Source organism: Musa acuminata, chromosome BXJ2-9 (assembly GCF_036884655.1).
Source record: "Musa acuminata AAA Group cultivar baxijiao chromosome BXJ2-9, Cavendish_Baxijiao_AAA, whole genome shotgun sequence".
In the NCBI taxonomy this organism is placed as follows: Eukaryota; Viridiplantae; Streptophyta; class Magnoliopsida; order Zingiberales; family Musaceae; genus Musa; species Musa acuminata.
This window is the reverse complement of record NC_088346.1, coordinates 6410013-6430695: the sequence shown is the minus strand read 5'-3', so window position 1 is coordinate 6430695 and position 20683 is coordinate 6410013. Positions and strand designations below refer to the sequence as shown.

At 42.2% G+C, this 20683-nt stretch overlaps 3 protein-coding genes across 3 annotated transcripts; 2 read left to right on the top strand and 1 right to left on the bottom strand.

The window, feature by feature from the left end:
- The first annotated feature begins 658 nt into the window (after window positions 1-658).
- On the top strand, window positions 659-11867 carry LOC135622845 (L-type lectin-domain containing receptor kinase SIT2-like). Its single transcript, XM_065125087.1, has 3 exons — window positions 659-2675; window positions 8870-8893; window positions 10107-11867. Exons 1-3 carry the CDS (start codon window positions 680-682, stop codon window positions 11735-11737), a joined length of 3651 nt encoding a protein of 1216 aa, XP_064981159.1. The 5' UTR covers window positions 659-679; the 3' UTR covers window positions 11738-11867.
- A 1386-nt stretch (window positions 11868-13253) lies between these two features.
- Window positions 13254-16931, bottom strand: LOC135622844 (receptor-like protein kinase 7). The gene is made up of 2 exons (XM_065125086.1): window positions 14196-16931; window positions 13254-14033 (listed from the first exon to the last, which is right to left on the bottom strand). Exons 1-2 carry the CDS (start codon window positions 16855-16857, stop codon window positions 13612-13614), a joined length of 3084 nt encoding a protein of 1027 aa, XP_064981158.1. The 5' UTR covers window positions 16858-16931; the 3' UTR covers window positions 13254-13611.
- Window positions 16932-19209: 2278 nt separating this feature from the next.
- LOC103997330 (uncharacterized) lies at window positions 19210-20427 on the top strand. Its single transcript, XM_009418506.3, has one exon. The coding sequence runs from the start codon at window positions 19353-19355 to the stop codon at window positions 20157-20159; it is 807 nt and encodes a 268-aa protein (XP_009416781.2). The 5' UTR covers window positions 19210-19352; the 3' UTR covers window positions 20160-20427.
- The last annotated feature ends 256 nt before the right edge of the window (window positions 20428-20683 follow it).

Here is a 20683-nt window from a genome sequence, read left to right as displayed (position 1 = left end):
GCGAGAAAAAGAAGGGGAAAAAAACCTTTTTGGTCTGTGAGGGTCCATTCACGTCCTGTGTTTGCTTCACCGTTGGCGTTGCTGTCACTGAGCAAAAAAATCTACATGCGTACGTGACTTTCTTTGTTTTCCATAACATCAAGTGTCCAATTTTTTCTTTGGGTCGTCTGTGTTATCATCGATTGACCATTTACATCATAGATTTGTATGCATATGTATTAACAGGGAAAACAAGGCAAAATTAAAATGGACTCCTTGGCAATGTAGAGTTTATCTCATACTTTGAACTTATGTGCTGACTGTGAGACACTGAAGACTACGACTCTCTCCGACGACGGCGATAAACGGGTTCCGAAACATATTAACTACACTTTGGGAACTATTTGGTCCTCTGAACGTGTTGTAGACTTTGCAAGACACACATGGCTGCCGTGTTTGTCGAGTATCCTATAATACTAAGCCGAGGATACCCGATGAAAGCAGATTTAAGTTAGTAGAACAGCAAAAATAATATCAAATTCAAATTGAGTTAGTGTACGTGGGGCCGTGTGGGCCAGGAACCATATGGGGTGATTGCGAGACGCTGAAGCCCACGACTCTCCCCTCCTCCGATCAACGTGCTACGAAATATATTAACTCTTTGATCCTCCGAACGTGTTGCAGATTTTGCACGACACATATGGCAGCCATGTTTCTCAACACTTTGGTCAGCCTCCTCCTCTTCTTCCACAAAAAGCTTGCAGCCTCCGGCAGCGAAAACCATGAATTCATCTTCGATGGATTCGGTGGCGCCAATCTTACGCTCGACGGGGTGGCATCCATCACCTCCAGTGGTCTGCTGAGGATCACCAACGCGACAACGCAGGTGAAGGGCCACGCCTTCCGTCCATCCCCACTTCGTTTCAGAGATCAAACGACTGGTAAAATCTTCTCCTTCTCCACCACTTTCGTCTTCGGCTTCATCCCAGAATTCGCCAATCTTAGCGGCCATGGAATCGCCTTCCTGATTTCTCCCACCAAGGATTTCTCCAGAGCCTTAGGTAGTCGGTTCTTAGGCCTCTTCAACCGGAGCAACGATGGGAACTCAAGTAATCATATTCTTGGCATCGAGCTTGACACAATCTTTGACCCTGAATTCCAAGATATTGATGACAATCATGTCGGAATCGATATTAACAGCCTGACATCTAACATTTCCCACACCGCTGGTTATTATGCTGATGACTCTGGTTTGTTCAAAGCTTTAAACCTTAAAAGTGGTGAAGCACTGCAAGTTTGGATAGATTACGATGGCCAAGAGATGCTGCTTAATGTTACCTTAGCTTCAATCCAAATGGCCAAACCCCAAAAACCTCTCTTATCCGCGACCATCGATCTATCAAGCGTGCTAACAGATCCCATGTATCTTGGCTTCTCCGCATCCACTGGTTCTCTCCTGACGTCTCATTACATTCTGGGTTGGAGCTTTAACATGAATGGAGTAGCTCAAGCTCTCGACTATTCCCTACTGCCCTCTCTCCCTCGTGCGGGACCCAAGCGAGGATCAAAGGCGTTGACCATTTTACTGCCTCTGGCATCAGCTGGACTAGTTCTAATCGTCGTAGGAGTCGTGGCTTTCATCGTAAGATGGAGGGTCAAGTACGCAGAGCTCCTCGAGGAGTGGGAGCTTGAGTACGGCCCTCATCGGTTCTCCTACAAAGACTTGTACAAAGCTACCAAGGGTTTCAAGGACAAAGATTTGCTCGGAATAGGCGGATTCGGAAAGGTCTACAAGGGGGTGCTACAGACTTCTAAATCGGATATTGCGGTGAAGAGAGTATCTCATGAATCAAGACAGGGCATGAGGGAGTTTGTCGCTGAGATAGTTAGCATCGGTCGCCTCCGCCACCGCAACCTTGTTCAGTTGTTGGGCTATTGCCGACGCAAAGGTGAGCTCCTGTTGGTGTACGATTATATGCCCAATGGCAGCCTGGACAAGTTTCTGTATGGCCAAGACAAGCCTACTCTGGATTGGGCGACGCGGTTCCGGATCATCAAAGGCGTGGCATCAGGGCTTCTGTATCTACACGAAGATTGGGAGCAAGTCGTCATCCACAGAGACATCAAGGCGAGCAATGTGCTGCTCGACCATGAATTGAATGGAAAGTTGGGTGACTTTGGCCTGGCAAGGTTATATGATCATGGAACCGATCCACACACCACCCACATCGTCGGAACCATGGGTTATCTTGCTCCCGAGCTGACTCGAACAGGCAAGGCGACCACCATCACCGACGTGTTTGCGTTCGGGGTCTTCCTTTTGGAGGTTGCTTGCGGGAGGCGGCCGGTGGACTCGATCGCGTCCGGGGAGGAGCTGATTTTGTTGGATTGGGTGGTGGAGAATTGGCGGAAGGGATCGATACTTGCGACGAGAGATCCGAGGCTGGGAGATGAGTACGTGGTGGAGGAGGTGGAGTTGATTTTGAAGCTCGGACTGCTGTGCTCGCATCCACTGCCCACAGCCCGGCCGAGCATGCGCGAAGTGGTGCGCTACTTGGGGGGTCATGCACCGTTGCCGGAACTGTCGCCCACGTACGTCAGCTTCAGCGTTCTTGCTCTGCTTCGCAATGACGGCTTCGATGATTACATCATGTCGTATCCTTCGTCGGTGGCTACTGCATCGTTTATTTCCGGAGGTCGATGGCGGAGTAGATGACCGTCATGTGTTCGACCCCCTTTGTCCTACGGTGCATTGTCAGCTTTGGAGTACTACTAGGCTACCGACCAGTTGCAGTAGAGCAATGACCTGTTTTTGTTATCATATAATATACAATATTGTTAATTTAGTCACTAAAACTCGAACAATTTTGAGCAATTGACCTTTTTTGAATTAATTATTTGGATAATCGCTTACATAGTGAATATTAGATGTTTTAACAACACGGTATGTCTACAACATCATTTTATTCATTGATTAATTGTGCACATCTTGTGATATATGGATAATCACAAAAAAAAAATCGATGATGATTGTTTTTCTACAAAATTCCGGATGAATCAACTAACAATCGAAAAGGATGAAGAGTTTCATGAAATGATTGATGCTTCACCCATGGGCAACCTCTAAAGAGGGAACCAGACATGGGATGGAGATCATTTACGTTACACGAATTATAAGCTTATGGGTAAACATTTATCTCGAATCAAAATTCTAATATATGATGATCCAATTAGTATAAGGAGACTGAGTCCCTCAATCAACAATCAAATCATATATGTAATTTTTAAATATAAAATATTAAAAAAATACTATTCTCATATCTTAAAATATTATTTTTGATTGGATCAATTATAAAAAAAATCCATCAAATCATAATAATCAAGGAGAGATATAGTTTGCTCTTATCTTTTCTTATGTTTCATTTCTAATTTAGACGTGATAGAAACCACGTCGAAAATTCTTCACCTAAATTTGATCATCTTGTAAGTCAACACTAGATAGACCATCCGCGACCTCCTCGATTGCACATTGAAGAATTTTTACACACATGAATCGGAACCAAATCAAATCGTTCTAACTATCACCCTGGATATCTAGTAAAAAAATAAGCAAATAAATAAATAAAGATAGCAATAATTATTTTAGTTATGATAAAAGAATCCACCGAGCAAGAATAAAGAAGAGAGAAGCATTAAATGAAAATAGAAACGGAAGCAAGCAGGTAGTATACCCAATTTTTCTGACAACATAACTGTAAATACTGAAATATCAAGGACTAAATTATAAAAAGAGCAAAGGGAGAAGTGAGGAGAGAGAGGAGTAAAGTAAAAAAAGAAGATAGGGATTTATGGAGAGCAGAGATGAGAGGAAACAAGTGAAGATAGAAAGGTTCTCCCATGCAACAAAAAAAAGAAAGAAGATGGAAAAGAGGAGAAAATAAAAAAAATAAAATAGAAGGAAAATAAGGAGAAAAAGGATTGAGGATTCATTTTCACATTAAATGGATTAAGATCAAACTCAGAAAAATTATGTCAGGTCTGGTTTTGAGTTCCTTTGCTTTATAATTAATAATATTAAGTGTATGTGATCATAGATTGATTAATGTTGATGAACTTAGCTAATTTAATATTTGGTCTGGGAAGAAAAAAAAAAAGAGAAAAAAAGATTGCCTTAGGAAAAATAAAAGAAAACGTATCAGTTACATGTTTGTATCAAGAATATGTAATTATAGAAAGTATATGATGACTCTATCTACTCTATTTTTTAAGTTATTAACATATATTTAAAATTTATAAGTACATATGATTTACATGAATTATAAGTTCTTTTATTTTTTAAAAATATTGTAAAAAGATTTATATGTTGATGATTTGAAAAAACATATGATTTGAACAGCTATTTCTTATGCTATATATATTTATTGATTTATGTTATCTGCTTCATAGGAAAATAACTGTTTGGTATTATATTTGAAAACGGTTAAAAAAATATATAAATATTGTTAGTTTTAAATAATATATGATTGCATTGGTTTTGAAATGATATAAAAAAAAAAATTGTTGAAACACTTAATTTTATAAGAAGGTAATTAATATATTATTTTTAGTAATATGATAATTGTTTGATCAGTATAATTATGATCTAAACTCTTTCAATCGGGTCATATATTAGAATATATTTTAGAAACTATTTTTTTCTGAGTCCTGACATAAAGATATGTGTTATCTACACTACTAACGTTAAACATAGTTCTAAATCTTATCTTGGGGCTATAATATAGTCATAATCATTGAAACTACTATCACTTTATTCTAACATGTATATCTTAGTTATACTATATTTATAAATCTTTTATTGTGTTTACGATCATTTATGAAAAGTTAATGATAGTCTTTTATACTTTAATAATTTATAAATTGATATTATAAAAATATATTTAAATACATGTTGGTCTCAAAAGTACCCTACGTATGTTATGTGATTTTAATATATATATATAATGTTTAATTTTTTTATAAATTGTATAAGCATTAAAAAAGTATTTGATACATGTATATTTCGAAAGCATGTGTTTTTTAATAAATAGTTTTGACTAACATGTGAGTCATTATTTTTTATTAAACTATAGTCTACTCATATAAATATCTTTTAATCTTTCAAAATTTTATATGTTAGGATTGTAATGACACTCAAAGGGTGAATCACTGCTATAATAAATTTTAATTAACTTTAAAGTTTGATCGATAAATTCATATCAAAAATACGAGTAAGAATTATGAATAAAGTAAATGAGTAAACAATAATAAATTAAAAGTAAGATAAGGAATGTAAACTGATTTATAGTGGTTTGGTCATCCCAACCTATATCCACTCCTAATTCCTCTTCCCTCGAGACCATTGTCTTTCATTAATCTTCATTCTAGTTATAGCTTTTTTCCTTTTAATAGACTTAGGAGAGAAACTTCATACTCACTCTTTTATAAGATTTCTTGTCTCCTACAACTTAGAATCATCTCTAAACTCAAGAAGGAGAAAGAAACTCAAACAATCCTCAAAGAGAGAGTTTCTCATACTTCTGTGCTCAAGTACTCCATTAGCTAAGCTTGAGTGGAGTATTTATAAACCCAAAAGGCTTCAAGAATGAAGCCAAAAATTTAAATCTCAAATTTTTGGGATACTAGTGGTACTTGGCACCAAGCAATACTACCGTTATAATGGGATCGTGAATCATGGCTCTGGTGGTATTACCACTAGACTAAGTGGTACTACCACTAGAATTGTCGAAAAAGCACAAATAGTGGTTTCAACTCAATGGGCTTTGAAAAGTTAGTATGGTTTTGACTCAATACCAACTCAATTTGACCCAAAAAGATCTTCATCCAAGACTTTAACAATCTTATCACATATCTGACATAATTATGAAGCTTTCAACATGTTGTACACCATTCTAACATATCGTCCGATCTTCCAGTCCTTCGTACAAACCTCCAACATCATCCTTTCCTTCGGTATATCATTCAATCTATCGGCATATTAACTTTCTCACAACATCCGATCTTTTGACATAATACCCTGATTCTTCTAGTACAGTATCTAAACTAATAGCATGAAGTGCAATCTTCGACATGTCGACTAATTCTTCGGTTCAACGTTCAATTTCGGACATGATACTTTTCCTAACACAACATTCGATTCTCCTGTTTCGATAATTTTCCCTTTGATGGTTTAAGTTCAAGATTGAAGTATTTCATGCATCACTTATCTCAAAAGTATATTAGTCTATAAACTCATCAATTGTTTTCATCATCAAAATCTAAGATTCAATAAGTTTTCCATTTTTGACGATGACAAACACAGAGTTTTAACAAAGCTCCCCCAATTTATATGTCATTTTGAAAGGTTATGATCAACTTTGAATTCAAATAATCATATATTATTTTAAATATATATACTGAATTCAAGTTGAAAGAAATTTGATCTTGTCGATATTACAATTCAATCATTCAAGCCAAAAATCAATGTTCAATCAACTTTCAAAAATTATAATCATTTCAATTTTCAAAATTCAACAATTATCAATATATAATATCAATCAAAATATAACTATAAATTAACCATTTGTATAACAAAAAATCATAAGATATCATGATTTTTTTCGTTCATGTATGAGTTACCACTTCTCCCCATTAGTTTGACAAAAAATATGCTTGTCCTCTTTTGTTAATGACTTACTACTTGTCTCCCTTGTCACTAGCAAATAGAAAATAGTGATATTATGGTATCATAGTACTATTTCTTCCCCTTTTTATCAATATTATAATTGTGTAAAAATAATAATTACTTGAAGTATCTCAACATTATGTTATCAAATATAAGATTAAGTTATGGGCACCGAAAGATCAATTGATGATGGAGTCTTAACAAGACTTCCCCTATCTATATGTCATCTTAAAAATATAATGAACTTGAATTCAAAATAATAGTTTTTCAATGGTCCTCTTGAATTCAAGTTGAGGTAAATTCAATCTTGGTATTATCATTATAAGCCCAAATATTCAATCAAGTTTTAAAAAATAATTAACAAAAATTAGGCATGAGTCACTTGTAATAGAAAGTTATATGCATCTAAGTCTCCTTGTTCAACACATAAGCTACGCATGAATCACTACTTCTCTTACTTTGTCATTTCAAAAAAATTTAAGTTATTTCTTCTTCTTTGTCATTAACAAATAAAGTATATAAATCATAAATATAAAAAAGTCATACAAAATAAATTTCTAGTTATGAATACCGAAATATCATGATTCATTTAGATAAATCTCCTTCTTAGTCATTAGCAAAAAGAAAAAATGATAGGAGATTAAATGGTAAAAAGTCTTGATTCATACAAAAGAAATCTCCAGTCATAAATATCGAAAGATCATGATTTATTTTGATAAATCTTTTTCTTAGTTATCAGCAAAAAAGATTGAATCATAGGAGATCAAATAGTAAAAGGTCTTGATTCAAAATAAATCTCAAGTCATGAATGCCAATAAGTAAAAGATCCTTATTCATTTAGATAAATATCTTCTTTAGTAAATAGAAAAAAAAGATAATCATATGAGAATAAATAGGAAAAGGTCTTGATTCATACAAAATATCTCTCAAGTGGTAAATACCGAGAAATCAAGTGAAAGAACATAATTTGATTGGATAAATCTCACATTTAGTAATTAACAAAAAAAAGAATTATAGCAGAATAAATAGTAAATAGTTTTAATTCATACAAAATAAATCTTAAGTCGTGAATATTGAGAAATCAAGTGAAAGATTATGATTCGTTTGGATAAGTTTCTTCTTTAGTCGTTAGCAAAAAGAAAAAATCATACGACAACAAATAATAAAAGTTCTTTAATCATGCATTGTTAAGACTCATGAGTCATCTTTAAGAGCATCATCAATAGGTTTAGGAGTAATTTGAGATAATAAACAAAAAAGTAGTATTTGTGTAAATATTTTTTTAACAAAGAACGAGTTTGAACACCATTTGATATATCTCTAATAATTAGCTCCGTAGAATATGCATCTATATACTTCAATTCCTTACGTAAGGTTTCTATAGAAGTAGATGTATCCAAGTTGCTTTGGGAAGAAGAATCCTCGTTCAAATTCAAAGTAAAGATGTATCAAATATTTTATGTATGGAGTCGATCGTAAAAAGGATTGAAGGAGTAGTCCTCCTTCTCTGCGGTGGAACCGAGAGGCAGTAAGCGCTTTCACCTCTATTGGTACGCGACTAGTAGAAAGAGAGGAAGAAGAGCTTTTGCTTGGATCAATCATGCTCAACTTGGTCATCATCGTAATTAAACTTTGACTCATCTAAAAATAAATTTAATTCCACCAATAATGGGTCCACATTTCTCAATATTTTTTTCTCAAATATGATAGGATTCAAAGTGTGAGTAGTAATTAGTATTTTTTTAAAAAAAAAATCAATATATCGTTTATGTATCAAAAATACTAGTTCAATTAAGAATATTCATTAAGGAGTGTTCAAATCAATTCGATTTGAACTGAACCATTAGAATCATTTTTTCAATTTGGTTTAGTTAAAATAAGATAGTTTGAATCGAAACCCGATTCAAATCTATCTAATCGAATCGATCTAAAATCAATTAATCTGATTTGATTAACTAGTTATCTAATTTATAATTTTAAATATTTTTAAAAATATATTTTTAATGAATCAATTCAATCAATTGAACCAAATCAGAATCTTAGTCCCATTAAGCAACATTTATGAAATTGAGCTCAACTCATTTATCAAATTAGACCTTTGTGTCGTTCGATCCCGTGCGACGTGTTTTTTGTTATGTGTCGCTTTTGGGTCGGGTTGGGTCATTTAAGATGCATCCATTTCTGAATTGGATCGTGACATTTTAGGATGAAGACTATTGTACTGCTTTGAGATGTGTGCATGATGTCCGTTATGAAAACTTAGTTTGGTCCGACGTGTCTGTCAACTATCGCTATATGTGATAACAAAATATTCTCTGTCAAAATTGAACGATGAGAAAAATATATTGAAGAATAAAAATAAGACGAGAAAAAAAAAAGAAAAAAAACCTTTTTGGTCTGTGAGGGTCCATTCACGTCCTGTGTTTGCTTCACCGTCGGCGTTGCTGTCACTGAGCAAAAAATCTACATGCGTACATGACTTTCTTTGTTTTCCGTAACATCAAGTGTCCAATTTTTTCTTTGGGTCGTCTGTTTTATCATCGATTGGCCATTTACATCATAGATTTGTATGCATATGTATTAACAGGGAAAACAAGGCAAAATTAAAATGGACTCCTTGGCAGTGTAGAGTTGATCTCATATTTTGAACTTATGTGCTGACTGTGAGACACTGAAGACTACGACTCTCTCCGACGACGGCGATAAACGGGTTCCGAAACATATTAACTACACCTTGGGAACTATTTGGTCCTCGGAACGAGTTGCAGACTTTGAACGACACATATGGCTGCCGTGTTTCTCAAGTAACCTATAAAACTAAGCCGATGATACCCCGATGAAAGCAGACTTAAGTTAGTAGAACAGCAAAAATAATATCAAATTCAAGTTGAATTAGTGTACGTGGGGCCGTGTGGGCCAGGATCCATATGGGGTGACTGCGAGACGCTGAAGTCCACGACTCTCTTCGACGACGATCAACCAACTCCGAAATATATGAACTGTCTGGTCCTCTGATCGTGTTGCAGATTTTGCACGACACATATGGCAGCCATGTTTCTCCAGACTTTGGTCAGCCTCCTCCTCCTCTTCTTCCACAAAAACCTTGCAGCCTCCGGCAGCGAAAACCATGAATTCATCTTCAATGGATTCGGTGGCGCCAATCTTACGCTCGACGGGGTGGCATCCATCACCTCCAGTGGTCTGCTGAGGATCACCAACGCGACAACGCAGGTGAAGGGCCACGCCTTCCGTCCATCCCCACTTCGTTTCAGAGATCAAACGACTGGTAAAATCTTCTCCTTCTCCACCACTTTCGTCTTCGGCTTCGTCCCAGAATTCGCCAATCTTAGCGGCCATGGAGTCGTCTTCTTGATTTCTCCCACCAAGGACTTGTCCGGTGCCTTAGGAAGTCAGTTCTTAGGCGTCTTCAACCAGAGCAACAATGGGAACTCGAGCGATCATATTCTTGGCATCGAGCTTGATACGATCTATGACCCTGAATTCCAAGATATTGATGACAATCATGTCGGAATCGACATTAACAGCCTGACATCTAACTCTTCCCACACCGCTGGTTATTATGCTGATGACTCTGGTTTGTTCAAAGCTTTAAGCCTTAGAAATAGTGAAGCCCTGCAAGTTTGGATAGATTACGACGGCCAAGAGATGCTGCTTAATGTTACCTTAGCTTCAATCCAAATGGCCAAACCCCAAAAACCTCTTTTATCCGCGATCATCGATCTATCAAGCGTGCTGACAGGTCCCATGTATGTTGGCTTCTCCTCATCCACTGGTTCTCTCCTGACGTCTCATTACATTCTGGGTTGGAGCTTTAAGATGAATGGAGTAGCTCAGGCTCTCGACTATTCCCTACTACCCTCGCTCCCTCGTGTGAGACCCAAGCGAGGATCAAAGGCGTTGACCATTTCACTGCCTCTAGCATCAGCTGGACTAGTTCTAATCGTCGTAGGAGTCGTGGCTTTCATCGTAAGATGGAGGATCAAGTACGCAGAGGTCCTCGAGGACTGGGAGCTTGAGTACGGCCCTCATCGGTTCTCCTACAAAGACTTGTACAAAGCTACCAAGGGTTTCAAGGACAAAGATTTGCTCGGAATAGGCGGATTCGGAAAGGTCTACAAGGGGGTGCTACAGGCTTCTAAATCGGAGATTGCGGTGAAGAGAGTATCTCATGAATCAAGACAGGGCATGAGGGAGTTTGTCGCTGAGATAGTTAGCATCGGTCGCCTCCGCCACCGCAACCTTGTTCAGTTGTTGGGCTATTGCCGACGCAAAGGTGAGCTCCTGTTGGTGTATGAATACATGCCCAATGGCAGCCTGGACAAGTTTCTGTATGGCCAAGACAAGCCAACTCTGGATTGGGCGACGCGGTTCCGGATCATCAAAGGCGTGGCATCAGGGCTTCTGTATCTACACGAAGATTGGGAGCAAGTCGTCATCCACAGAGACATCAAGGCGAGCAATGTGCTGCTCGACCATGAATTGAATGGAAGGTTGGGTGACTTCGGCCTAGCAAGACTATACGATCATGGGACTGTTCCCCTGACCACCCATGTCGTGGGAACCATGGGTTATCTTGCTCCCGAGCTTGTTCGAACCGGCAAGGCGGCCACCATCACCGACGTGTTTGCATTCGGAATCTTCCTCTTGGAGGTTGCTTGTGGAAGGCGGCCGGTGGACTCGATCGCGTCCGGGGAGGAGCTGATTTTGTTGGATTGGGTGGTGGAGAATTGGCGGCAGGGATCGATACTTGCGACGAGAGATCCGAAGCTGGGAGATGAGTACGTGGTGGAGGAGGTGGAGTTGGTTTTGAAGCTTGGATTGCTGTGTTCGCATCCGCTGCCGGCAGGCAGGCCGAGCATGCGACAAGTGGTGGAGTACTTGGAGGGCGAAGCAGCACTTCCGGAACTGTCACCGACGTACCTCAGCTTCAGCGTTCTGGCGATGCTTCACGATGAAGGCTTCGATGATTACATCATGTCGTATCCTTCGTCGGTGGCCATTTCTGGAGCTTGGTAATTGCAGATGGGAAGCATTACATGATGACAGTTGTTGTCTCCCATCTCTTCTGTTCCTTTTGTTAGTCGATACAATTATTGACTTCAGATTAACATTGTCAGTATCGTAGAGTGAGCTCTTATTGATGACATTTGCTCAGGCGATTTATTTTGTGTGCTTCAATTTTCTGGAGTACTCATTTGTGGCTACTAAATCGAATTTTTTTCACTTTTTGTTTTACATATATACAAATTCTTAGAAAAAAAAATTATTCTTTAACCTTTTCTAAGTGCTCCATTCTCAAATAGTATTTTTTTTATTTATTTCTGAAATATTTTGATTTGACTTCCAGTAGTCCATTTATAATATTTTCAACTATAACACGGTATAAAAGTACTATGTTATAATATATCAATTTCTTTGTAATATGTTATCATATTACATTTCTTTGTAATATGTTATTGCCATCCATTACAACATCAAATATTTGATGTATGGAGTTCTTTCGTAAAAAGGATCAAAGGAGTCGTCCTCCTCTACGGTATGCGATCTAGTAAAAAAAGAGGAAGAACAGCTTTTGCCTGGATCACCCATGCTCTACTTTGGCATGATCACATTTAAACTTTGACTCATCTAAAAATAAATTTAATTCCGCCAATAATAAGTCCACATTTCTCAATATTTTTTTCTCAAATATGATAGGATTCAAAGTGTGACTAGTGATTAACATTTTTTTAAAAAAATTAATATGTGATCAATAGCTATTAAATAAACAATCATTTCAGATCTTTGCGTATAAAAAATACAAGTACAATTATGAATATTTATGAAGAGATATTCAAATCGAAATCATTAAGGGTCGAACTAAATTGAATCATTTTTTTTAATTTGATTTAGTTAAAAAATATAATCTGAATCGAAACCAATTCAGAGCTATCTAATCGAATCGATTCAAAATAGATTAATCCAATTTGATTAACTAATTAAGCAATTTATAATTTTAAATATTTTTGAAAATATATTTTTATTAAATCGATTCAATCAATTGAATCAACACGTCATTTATCAAATTAGATCTTTGTGTCGTCGATTGATTATTCAATTCAATTTGAATTGATATCTTTTAAATTAAAATTGATTTAGCTTAATTTGATTTAAATTAATTAATCAAACAAAAAAAATATTCTCACACTAGAATTGATTATAACCTTCAAAATAAAATTATTAATGAACCGGTTGAGATCGAATTAATTTTAAATTGATTCGATTTGAAATTTTAATTTGATTTGAACGCCATATTAATCCTTCCTTTGAGCGAAATCCCTCCCCACCAACTAGAGAAGTTGGCAATATGATACCCATAATGCCCATAACTAGAATCCAGCCTTAACATGCAATCTATATCATCCAAGACATCCATAGTATCCTTGCACATCGAACAGACCCGTCCACTGCAAATTCCTAAACCTCTAATCTAATGATTGCAAGGAGATAGACAACGTAGCAATTTCCACCATAAAGAGTTTGATTCCCGGTATGTTCGAAAGCTTTTAAATTAAATGTCAGTCCTCCCTTACACCCATAGATAGGGCTTAGAATACCCTCAAAATATATATGGACTGCCTCTGCAACCTCTGCTACAACACACTATCTTGGTGACCTGAGACGACCGGTGTCGACTACCTCTGCTACACACTATCTTGACTCGTGACTCGTTGCGCAACTCTTTCACTGTAACCTCCGATCCAGAAGACGGTGGTGGCACGGCCTTGAAGAACTCCCTTGTCCATGAGCATCTGATCGTCTTCCTCGCCCAACTCTGTGATCTGATATATCAATCAGGTCCTCTCAGGAAACCTTAATGTACATCGGAAACCTGTTTCGAGGCCAATCACCTACAGCAGCAGGCTTATGGTTTGAGCTTTGCCTTCCTTCCCTCCAGCCACATACCCACCATTCTCCACCTTCTCGTTCTTGCCGCTCCCGATCGCTACGAACTCTCGGCCGCTCCCCGCCTCCTGCAGCATTTGCACCACCGTCCTCATCGACGGCCGCATCGTCGGCAGCCTCGCCGTGCACAGCACCGCGACGCGCAGCACCTTGACGGCTTCCTCTCTCGCCCACTCCGGGATTCTCCCGTCCACCAGAGCCATCACGCTCACCCTGCTGATCATCCTCCCAGCCACCCAGCAGACGATGTCTTTGTTCTCCCCGTACTCCGCCTCTATCGGCTGTCTCCCCGTCACCAGCTCCATCAGCACCACCCCGAAGCTGTACACGTCGCTCTTCTCGTTTACCTTCCATGTGTACGCGTACTCTGCACATCCAGGGCGAAACATATCAGCGGCAGGAACAGAGTTTGCGATGCTCGGAGACCTCTATGAAGAAGCTTCGAAATCGATGAGTAAAAGAAAGCACAAAAGCAGCGGCGATCGAAACAAATTAGCTGACTACTGATACAGCGCAGAGGATCATCTACCTGGGGCGATGTAGCCGTGGGTACCGGCGATGACATGAGCAGCGGAGGCCTCCCCTGCTCCTCCTCCTGCAGGAGCGGACTGCAGGATTTTGGCGAGGCCGAAGTCTGCGATGCGCGGCTTGAGGCAGTCGTCCAGGAGAATGTTGCTGGACTTGACGTCCCGGTGCAGGATGGGGCGGTCCCAGCCGTGGTGCAGGTACTCCAGCCCCCGTGCCGCCCCCACCGCGATCTCGTACCTCTCCTCCCACCCCAACTCCTCCATCTTCCCCGCCGCTGCCGCCGACACTGGCCCGTGCAGCCGGTCCCAGAGGCTTCCGTTGGGGAGGTGCTCGTACACCAGCAGGCTCCACTCCTCGTTCGTGATGCTGCAGTACAGCTTAACCACGTTGACGTGCCGCACCGCGCTCAGCGTCCCTACCTCCGCCTCGAACTCCCTCGCGGCTGATCTCCTTCTTACCCGCCTCCGCGCTGCCAGCATCGCCGCCGTGCTCCACTCCTTCGTGCCCCCCGCCGCGTCGCGCCATATCTGCTTCACCGCCACAACCTCCCCGCTACCCAACTCGACTCGGTACACCTCTCCGGACCCGCCCTTTCCGATGAAGTTGTCCGGCTTGATCCCGTCGACGATCTCCTGCTCGTCGAACGTCAGGATCCGGAACGACTTCATGTCCCACGATGGATCCTTAACGACGGCCCGTCCGCAGCCGCGTGCGTCGGCTCGGCGCTTCTTTAGGACGATGTAGAAGCCGAGGCAGGCGAGGAGTACGGCGGCACCGGCGAGGAAGCATGTGAGGATGATGCGAAGCTCATCCGAGGAGGCCCTCCGGACGGAGGAGCAGCGCCTGAGCGAGCTGAGGCTGTTGGCGCCGCTGCCATCGATGCAGAGGCCGGGGTTCCCAGCGAAGCTACTGCTGTATGCGGGGATGGCGAGCCCCGCGGGCACGGCGCCTGTGAGGCTGTTGTTGGAGAGGTCAAGGGCGGACAGCTTCAGCGTGGTAAGGCTCGCTGGGATCTCGCCGGAGAGCTGGTTGTTGCTCAAGTCCAGCGAATTGAGCCTCGTCAGTGCGCCGAGGCTCGCGGGGATCGGCCCGGAGAGCTTGTTCTTGGCGAGGCTGACGGAGTTTAACGAGACGCACGAGCCGATCGCATCTGGGATCGCTCCTGAGAAGCTGTTGCTTTCCAGATAAAGATATGCCAGGTTCTTTAACCCTCCAATGCTCGCCGGAATCTCACCGGAGAATTCGTTGTTCGACAAGTATATTTTGACAATCGACGCCATATCTCCGATCTCCGACGGCAGTTGGCCGTAGAACCGGTTGTTGTCGAGAGACAGCTGGTATAAAGACTTTGCTTTGCCGATCCCGGCGCCGATTGGGCCTTCGAACTGGTTGATGGAGAGGTCGATTAACTGCAGATTGGGCAGGCTCCAGAGCCCGGCGGGAACGTTACCGGAGAGCGAATTGTTGTTTACCCTGAACCGAATCAAAGACGAGCAGTTGGTGTAGCTCGCCGGGATCTCCCCGGTGAATTTATTCTCCAGCATGAGAAGCTTCTTCATCGTCCCCTTCCTGCACATATCCGGTGGGATGCCGCCCGTGAAGAAGTTGGTCGACACGTCGATGAAGATGAACTCCGTCCAGCTCCCGAGCTTCGCCGGCAGCGACCCGTTGAGCCGGTTCGAGTAGAGTGAGAGGTTTACGAGGCGCCGGAACTCCCCAAACTCCGGCGGGACCTGGCCGGAGAGGTCGTTCATAAACAGCTGTAGCGACACGAGGTTCGTCAAGCTCCGGAGGTCAGAGAGGTCGCCTTCCAGTTGGTTCATGGACGCGTCGAACAAGGCCAGCTCTGAGAGGTTTCCGAACCCGGCCGGGATCCTCCCGGTTAGCGAATTATTATAGAGCTCCAGTTGCCAGAGTTTAGAGAGTCTTGTGATCTCCGAAGGGATCCCGCCGGTGAGGAAATTGTCGGCGAGCTCGAGGTCGACGAGCTCGGCCAAGTTTCCAATTGATGCCGGGATGTCACCGTGGATATTGGAGTCCGAGAGGAAGAGCCAGTTGAGCTTGGTCAAGCTCACAACCACCTCCGGGAAGGGATTGGGATCGAACGGGTTATCCCCGAGACTCAGCTGTTCCAACTCGGTAAGGCCACCAAGCGAACTCCACGGGAAGACGCCGGTGAAGGCGTTATCGGAAAGGTTCAAGACTTGGAGCTTGTTGAGCGGCGCCAGGTCGGGGACGGCCCCGCCGAGGTAGTTGAAGGCGAGGTCGAGGTGGCGGAGGCCAGTGCAGTTGCGGACGTCGGCGGAGACGGAGCCCGTGAGGCTGTTGGAGCCAAGGGAGAGGGCGGAGAGCGAGGGGAGACGGCAGAGGGAATCGAACGCGATCTCGCCCGAAATGCCGGTTTCTGTGAGGTCAATCTCCGACACGGAGCCGTTGGAATCACACTTGATTCCGGTGAAGCTGCAAGCGGAGCTACCTGCATCCCAAGATTGGAAGACAGTGGCATTGGTGGAGGCCTTTAGGGATGCTTTGAATTGTAAGAGGATTTGGAGCTCTTCCTCGGGAGTTGACGCGCCTCCAGGGAGGAGGCACAGGAAGAGGAGGGAGAGGAGGGGGAGGAGGAACAGGTAGTGGTGGTGGTGGTGGTGGCGAAGGTGCAGCATCTTTTGGGAGGAGATGGTGGTGGTGGAGTCTGGTTTTGCTACGTTTTAATCGATATAACAATTGGAGACGAAGCCTCGGCAGGAAGTAGAGAACTGATGTCAGCCCACGAGGCAGTCGATCGGCCTAATCTTTTCCGGCTTTTGGCGTTTGGTGACGTGTGCGTGCATGAATTCCTCGTGGCCGCCGAGTTGGACTTCTATGTTGCTCAGTCGGTCAACCTCACAGGTGAGCGTCGACAGCTAGTTTCTGCTACCACTCAATCATACACTCGAATATAACTGAATCCTGATTGGAGAAATAAACAACGGCCCCACCGCAGGCGTGACGGTGTGGGACAAACACGCAAGAGACGTTTCCCATCCGATAACCCATGCACGAATCTTAAGGTAGAGATGTGATGATCCTAAAACAAAACGTCGAGTAATGTAGTGGGATTCCCCCCCTCCAATGATTGGGCACGGTGATGCGTTTCTCTTCGTCAACAGCACAAGGGAACAGTACGTCCGTGGAATTCATGTTTCTGTCCACCCACAAGAAAATTTTCTGAAATGCCTATAGAGATCCCAATTACCCTATTCTGTGCAGGGATATGAGATGAAGCTTCATTGTAAGCTTCTAGTGCAGAAAGATAGAATCATAGTATATCTGTACCTTTTGTTCTATCCATTGTCTCACAGTAGTCTCATTTCATGATATCAGAGATCAGATCAGAACCGAAGCCATACGGTCAACTAATGAACAGTACCAGTCGTCTGGGGTATTAAAAAGGTGTTTCCTTTTTGTGTCCATTCTCATAGAAAGACGAAGAAGCTCTCGAAGTTTGGCCACACAATTTGTAGCCATGAATGATGCAGACACCTTATAAACCCCATCATGTTCTTTTCAGCCCGCAATCTTTTGGATCCATATGTCACTGTTGGAAAGGGGATTGCAGAAAGACCTTCTAGATGGCCTTTCTTTATCTTCTAGAATTACCACCACCTATGGGCCCACTACTGTAAACAAGTTCACTAGTTGGTGGTGTCAAGTTGTGATGGATTATATAGATAGGGAAGATAAGGGAAATGAGTGAGGGACAATTTATGTATTGTTAGGAAAAGAACTGATTGAATGAGATAATATTATTAACAAGGAAATATGATCAAGAAGTGGTTGTCAATCCCAATCATGGATTAGTCAAAAGGAAGCTTCCTTTCTCTGAGACTTGATCAGTGTAGTGATTGAGTCCCCTCATGACTCAATGTGCACAAGTCCAACTACTTTTGGTGCTCCTACCCATAATTCATCCCACCACTCTGTTTCTGCCAAACTGATTTATATTTCAATCACTTAAAATGCTCATATCCAGACTGTCATGGTTCAGTGTCCATTTAGTACATATCATGGTCTCAAAAAGTCAAAAGATTCATTGGCCTTTCTCTTGTAGTCTTCGTTCTAAGTGCCTCTCTCTCTCTCTCTCTCTCTCTCTCTCTACTGTTGTTCTGCCATAATATTTCAGCAACAGAGTTGAACAACAAATCTACTTTGTTGATCAAAACAGCATCTCCAAAGTTACTATTCTCTTCTCCCAATTCAGTGTCCATTTAGTACATATCATGGTCTCAAAAAGTCAAAAGATTCATTGGCCTTTCTCTTGGTAGGCTTCTAAGTGCTCTCTCTCTCTCTCTCTCTACTGTTGTTCTGCCATAATATTTCAGCAACAGAGTTGAACAACTATCTACTTTGTTGATCAGAGACAGCATCTCCAAAGGTTCTATTCACTTCACCCTATTCAATGGAAGGTTGTCAATATCTATCCATGACAATGACTTCATCTAGAAATGTAGGACAAAGTTTATTTGATTGTGTTCTGGAAACATTACCATACTCCAAAGGAATTTTTAGTGACCAATGTGTTGCCTTTTGGTGTCTCTGAAAGGTCAGATTAACTCTGTTTCTAAGAGGAGGAAATCAGGCTTTGAAAGTTCCCATGAACCTAAGCAAATAGATAGCATTGGACTAATGTTTTGATGATCTAACCTGTGAAAGATTGCCATGCCATGGCAGCAAAAAGATCTAAAGATCAAACACCTCTTATGATGTCTTCAATTTCATAGAAGGAATGTTGTCATTGCTTTCTTTGAAGTTATGTTTTATCACCATAAGTTTGATACATCTAAGAATTATCTATAATTTAGTGCATTATCACAATACCATTTTAATTTGAAGCCCCAATTATACACACCTATAAGAGCCCAAGTCTAAGGGGAGCACCCAACCCAATCCATACGCAATTGTCACCCTCAAGAGAGAGGTTAATTGGGTCCAACCGAATGAGAAATGTCCAAATTACGAGCCCAATCCAACTCTAAATGTGCCACCATCATGGTTAGGTCGAACCAACGGCGTAAAAGCGGCACTACGGCAAACCTGAAAGAAAAGGTCATCGATTCTTCACCGCTAAACCCTAGCCTTTGCCCTGGTCCGTCGCGGCCGCCGCTTCGTAGGCAGAGAGATGACAACCGAAGACAAGCCCGAGGTCGACCTGCGTCTCCTCTCCAGCCTTCTTGACGAAGAAGAAGAAGAAGAAGAAGGAAAGGAAGAAGTAGAGAAGGGATTACCAGCAGATGACGAGGCTGCAATGTTAGATGTTGCCGAGGGCGGCGAGAATGGGGATCAGCGGTACTACCTGACCTCCATCCAATCCACGGTGGTCATCCGCCAGATCCGATCGCAGGGTCTCTCCTTCCAGCTCTGGCCCGCCGCCTCCTCCCTCGTCTCCCTCCTTGACAGCCGTCCCTCCGCCCTCCTCCTCCCGGCTACCTCCCAGATCCGGATCCTCGAGCTCGGCTCCGGCACCGGCCTCGTCGGCATCGCCGCCGCCGCCATCCTCGGCGCCAGCGTAACCCTAACCGACCTCCCCCACGTCGTCCCCAACCTCCGGTTCAACGCCGAGTCCAACGCCGCCGCCGTGGCCGCCCGCGGCGGCTCCCTCGACGTTCGCCAGCTGCGGTGGGGGGAGGACGAGGACGCCGCGGCCCTGGTCGACGGCAAAGCAGCATTCGACGTCGTCGTGGCGTCGGATGTGGTTTACTACGAACACCTGATCGACCCGCTGCTGCGGACGCTGCGGGTGTTCGTGACGGGCGAGGCGGCCTTCGTGATGGCGCATCTGAGGAGGTGGAAGAAGAGGGACTCCGTGTTCTTCCGCAAGGCGAGGAAGCTGTTCGACGTGGCCGTGGTGCACACCGACCCGCCATTGCCCGGAAAACGAGTCGGGGTGGCTATATACCGCTTCACAGCGAAAAGAAAGCTCTTATGATAGGATCAGCAACGAGATTCCTTCGGTGGCTCAATCAAAGCTTTGAACCTCTCTGAAGAAGATTCATAATCTCAAAACTAGTCACCATGATAGATTGGTTTCTACCAAATCTTGCTTTAATCTCTATATTGTGTTTCTTGGTTTTGTCCATAGATTCATGCTTTGCATTTAAATCTGGAATATGTACCAAATAACACAAAACAAATATATTTGTATCAAACACTTTGGATTTAGCATGTGATAATGTAGAGGCAGCTCTTGTCATGTAGCAGAATGATCATATTCAGCTCGTTATGGGGTAGCAGAAAGATGTCTTGGATTTCATATAACTGTCTTAAGAAGAACTTGTGTCAACCATTCAAGTCAACTCAACATACTACAAAGATTGGTTGCCATCTAAGTTACCGGAATAAAAGCCATTGTTCTTCAACGATCTAAAAGAACTACCTTGTCCAAACAAGCTAAAATCCACAAATTATAGTGCAAGAGCAAGATGAAAAGAAGAACAACAAGAAGAAGAACGA

Bases quoted from the DNA above. Each gene is read 5' to 3' on its own strand.
- LOC103997330 (XM_009418506.3), top strand. From the start codon at position 19,353: ATGACAACCGAAGACAAGCCCGAGGTCGACCTGCGTCTCCTCTCCAGC.
- LOC135622844 (XM_065125086.1), bottom strand. From the start codon at position 16,857: ATGCTGCACCTTCGCCACCACCACCACCACCACTACCTGTTCCTCCTC. The intron at 14,034-14,195 runs GTAGATGATCCT...CTGGATGTGCAG, and splicing joins CCACGGCTACATCGCCCCAG to AGTACGCGTACACATGGAAG.
- LOC135622845 (XM_065125087.1), top strand. From the start codon at position 680: ATGGCAGCCATGTTTCTCAACACTTTGGTCAGCCTCCTCCTCTTCTTC. The intron at 2,676-8,869 runs GTCGATGGCGGA...GGGTCATTTAAG, and splicing joins TGCATCGTTTATTTCCGGAG to ATGCATCCATTTCTGAATTG. The intron at 8,894-10,106 runs GTGACATTTTAG...CCGGTGCCTTAG, and splicing joins ATCCATTTCTGAATTGGATC to GAAGTCAGTTCTTAGGCGTC.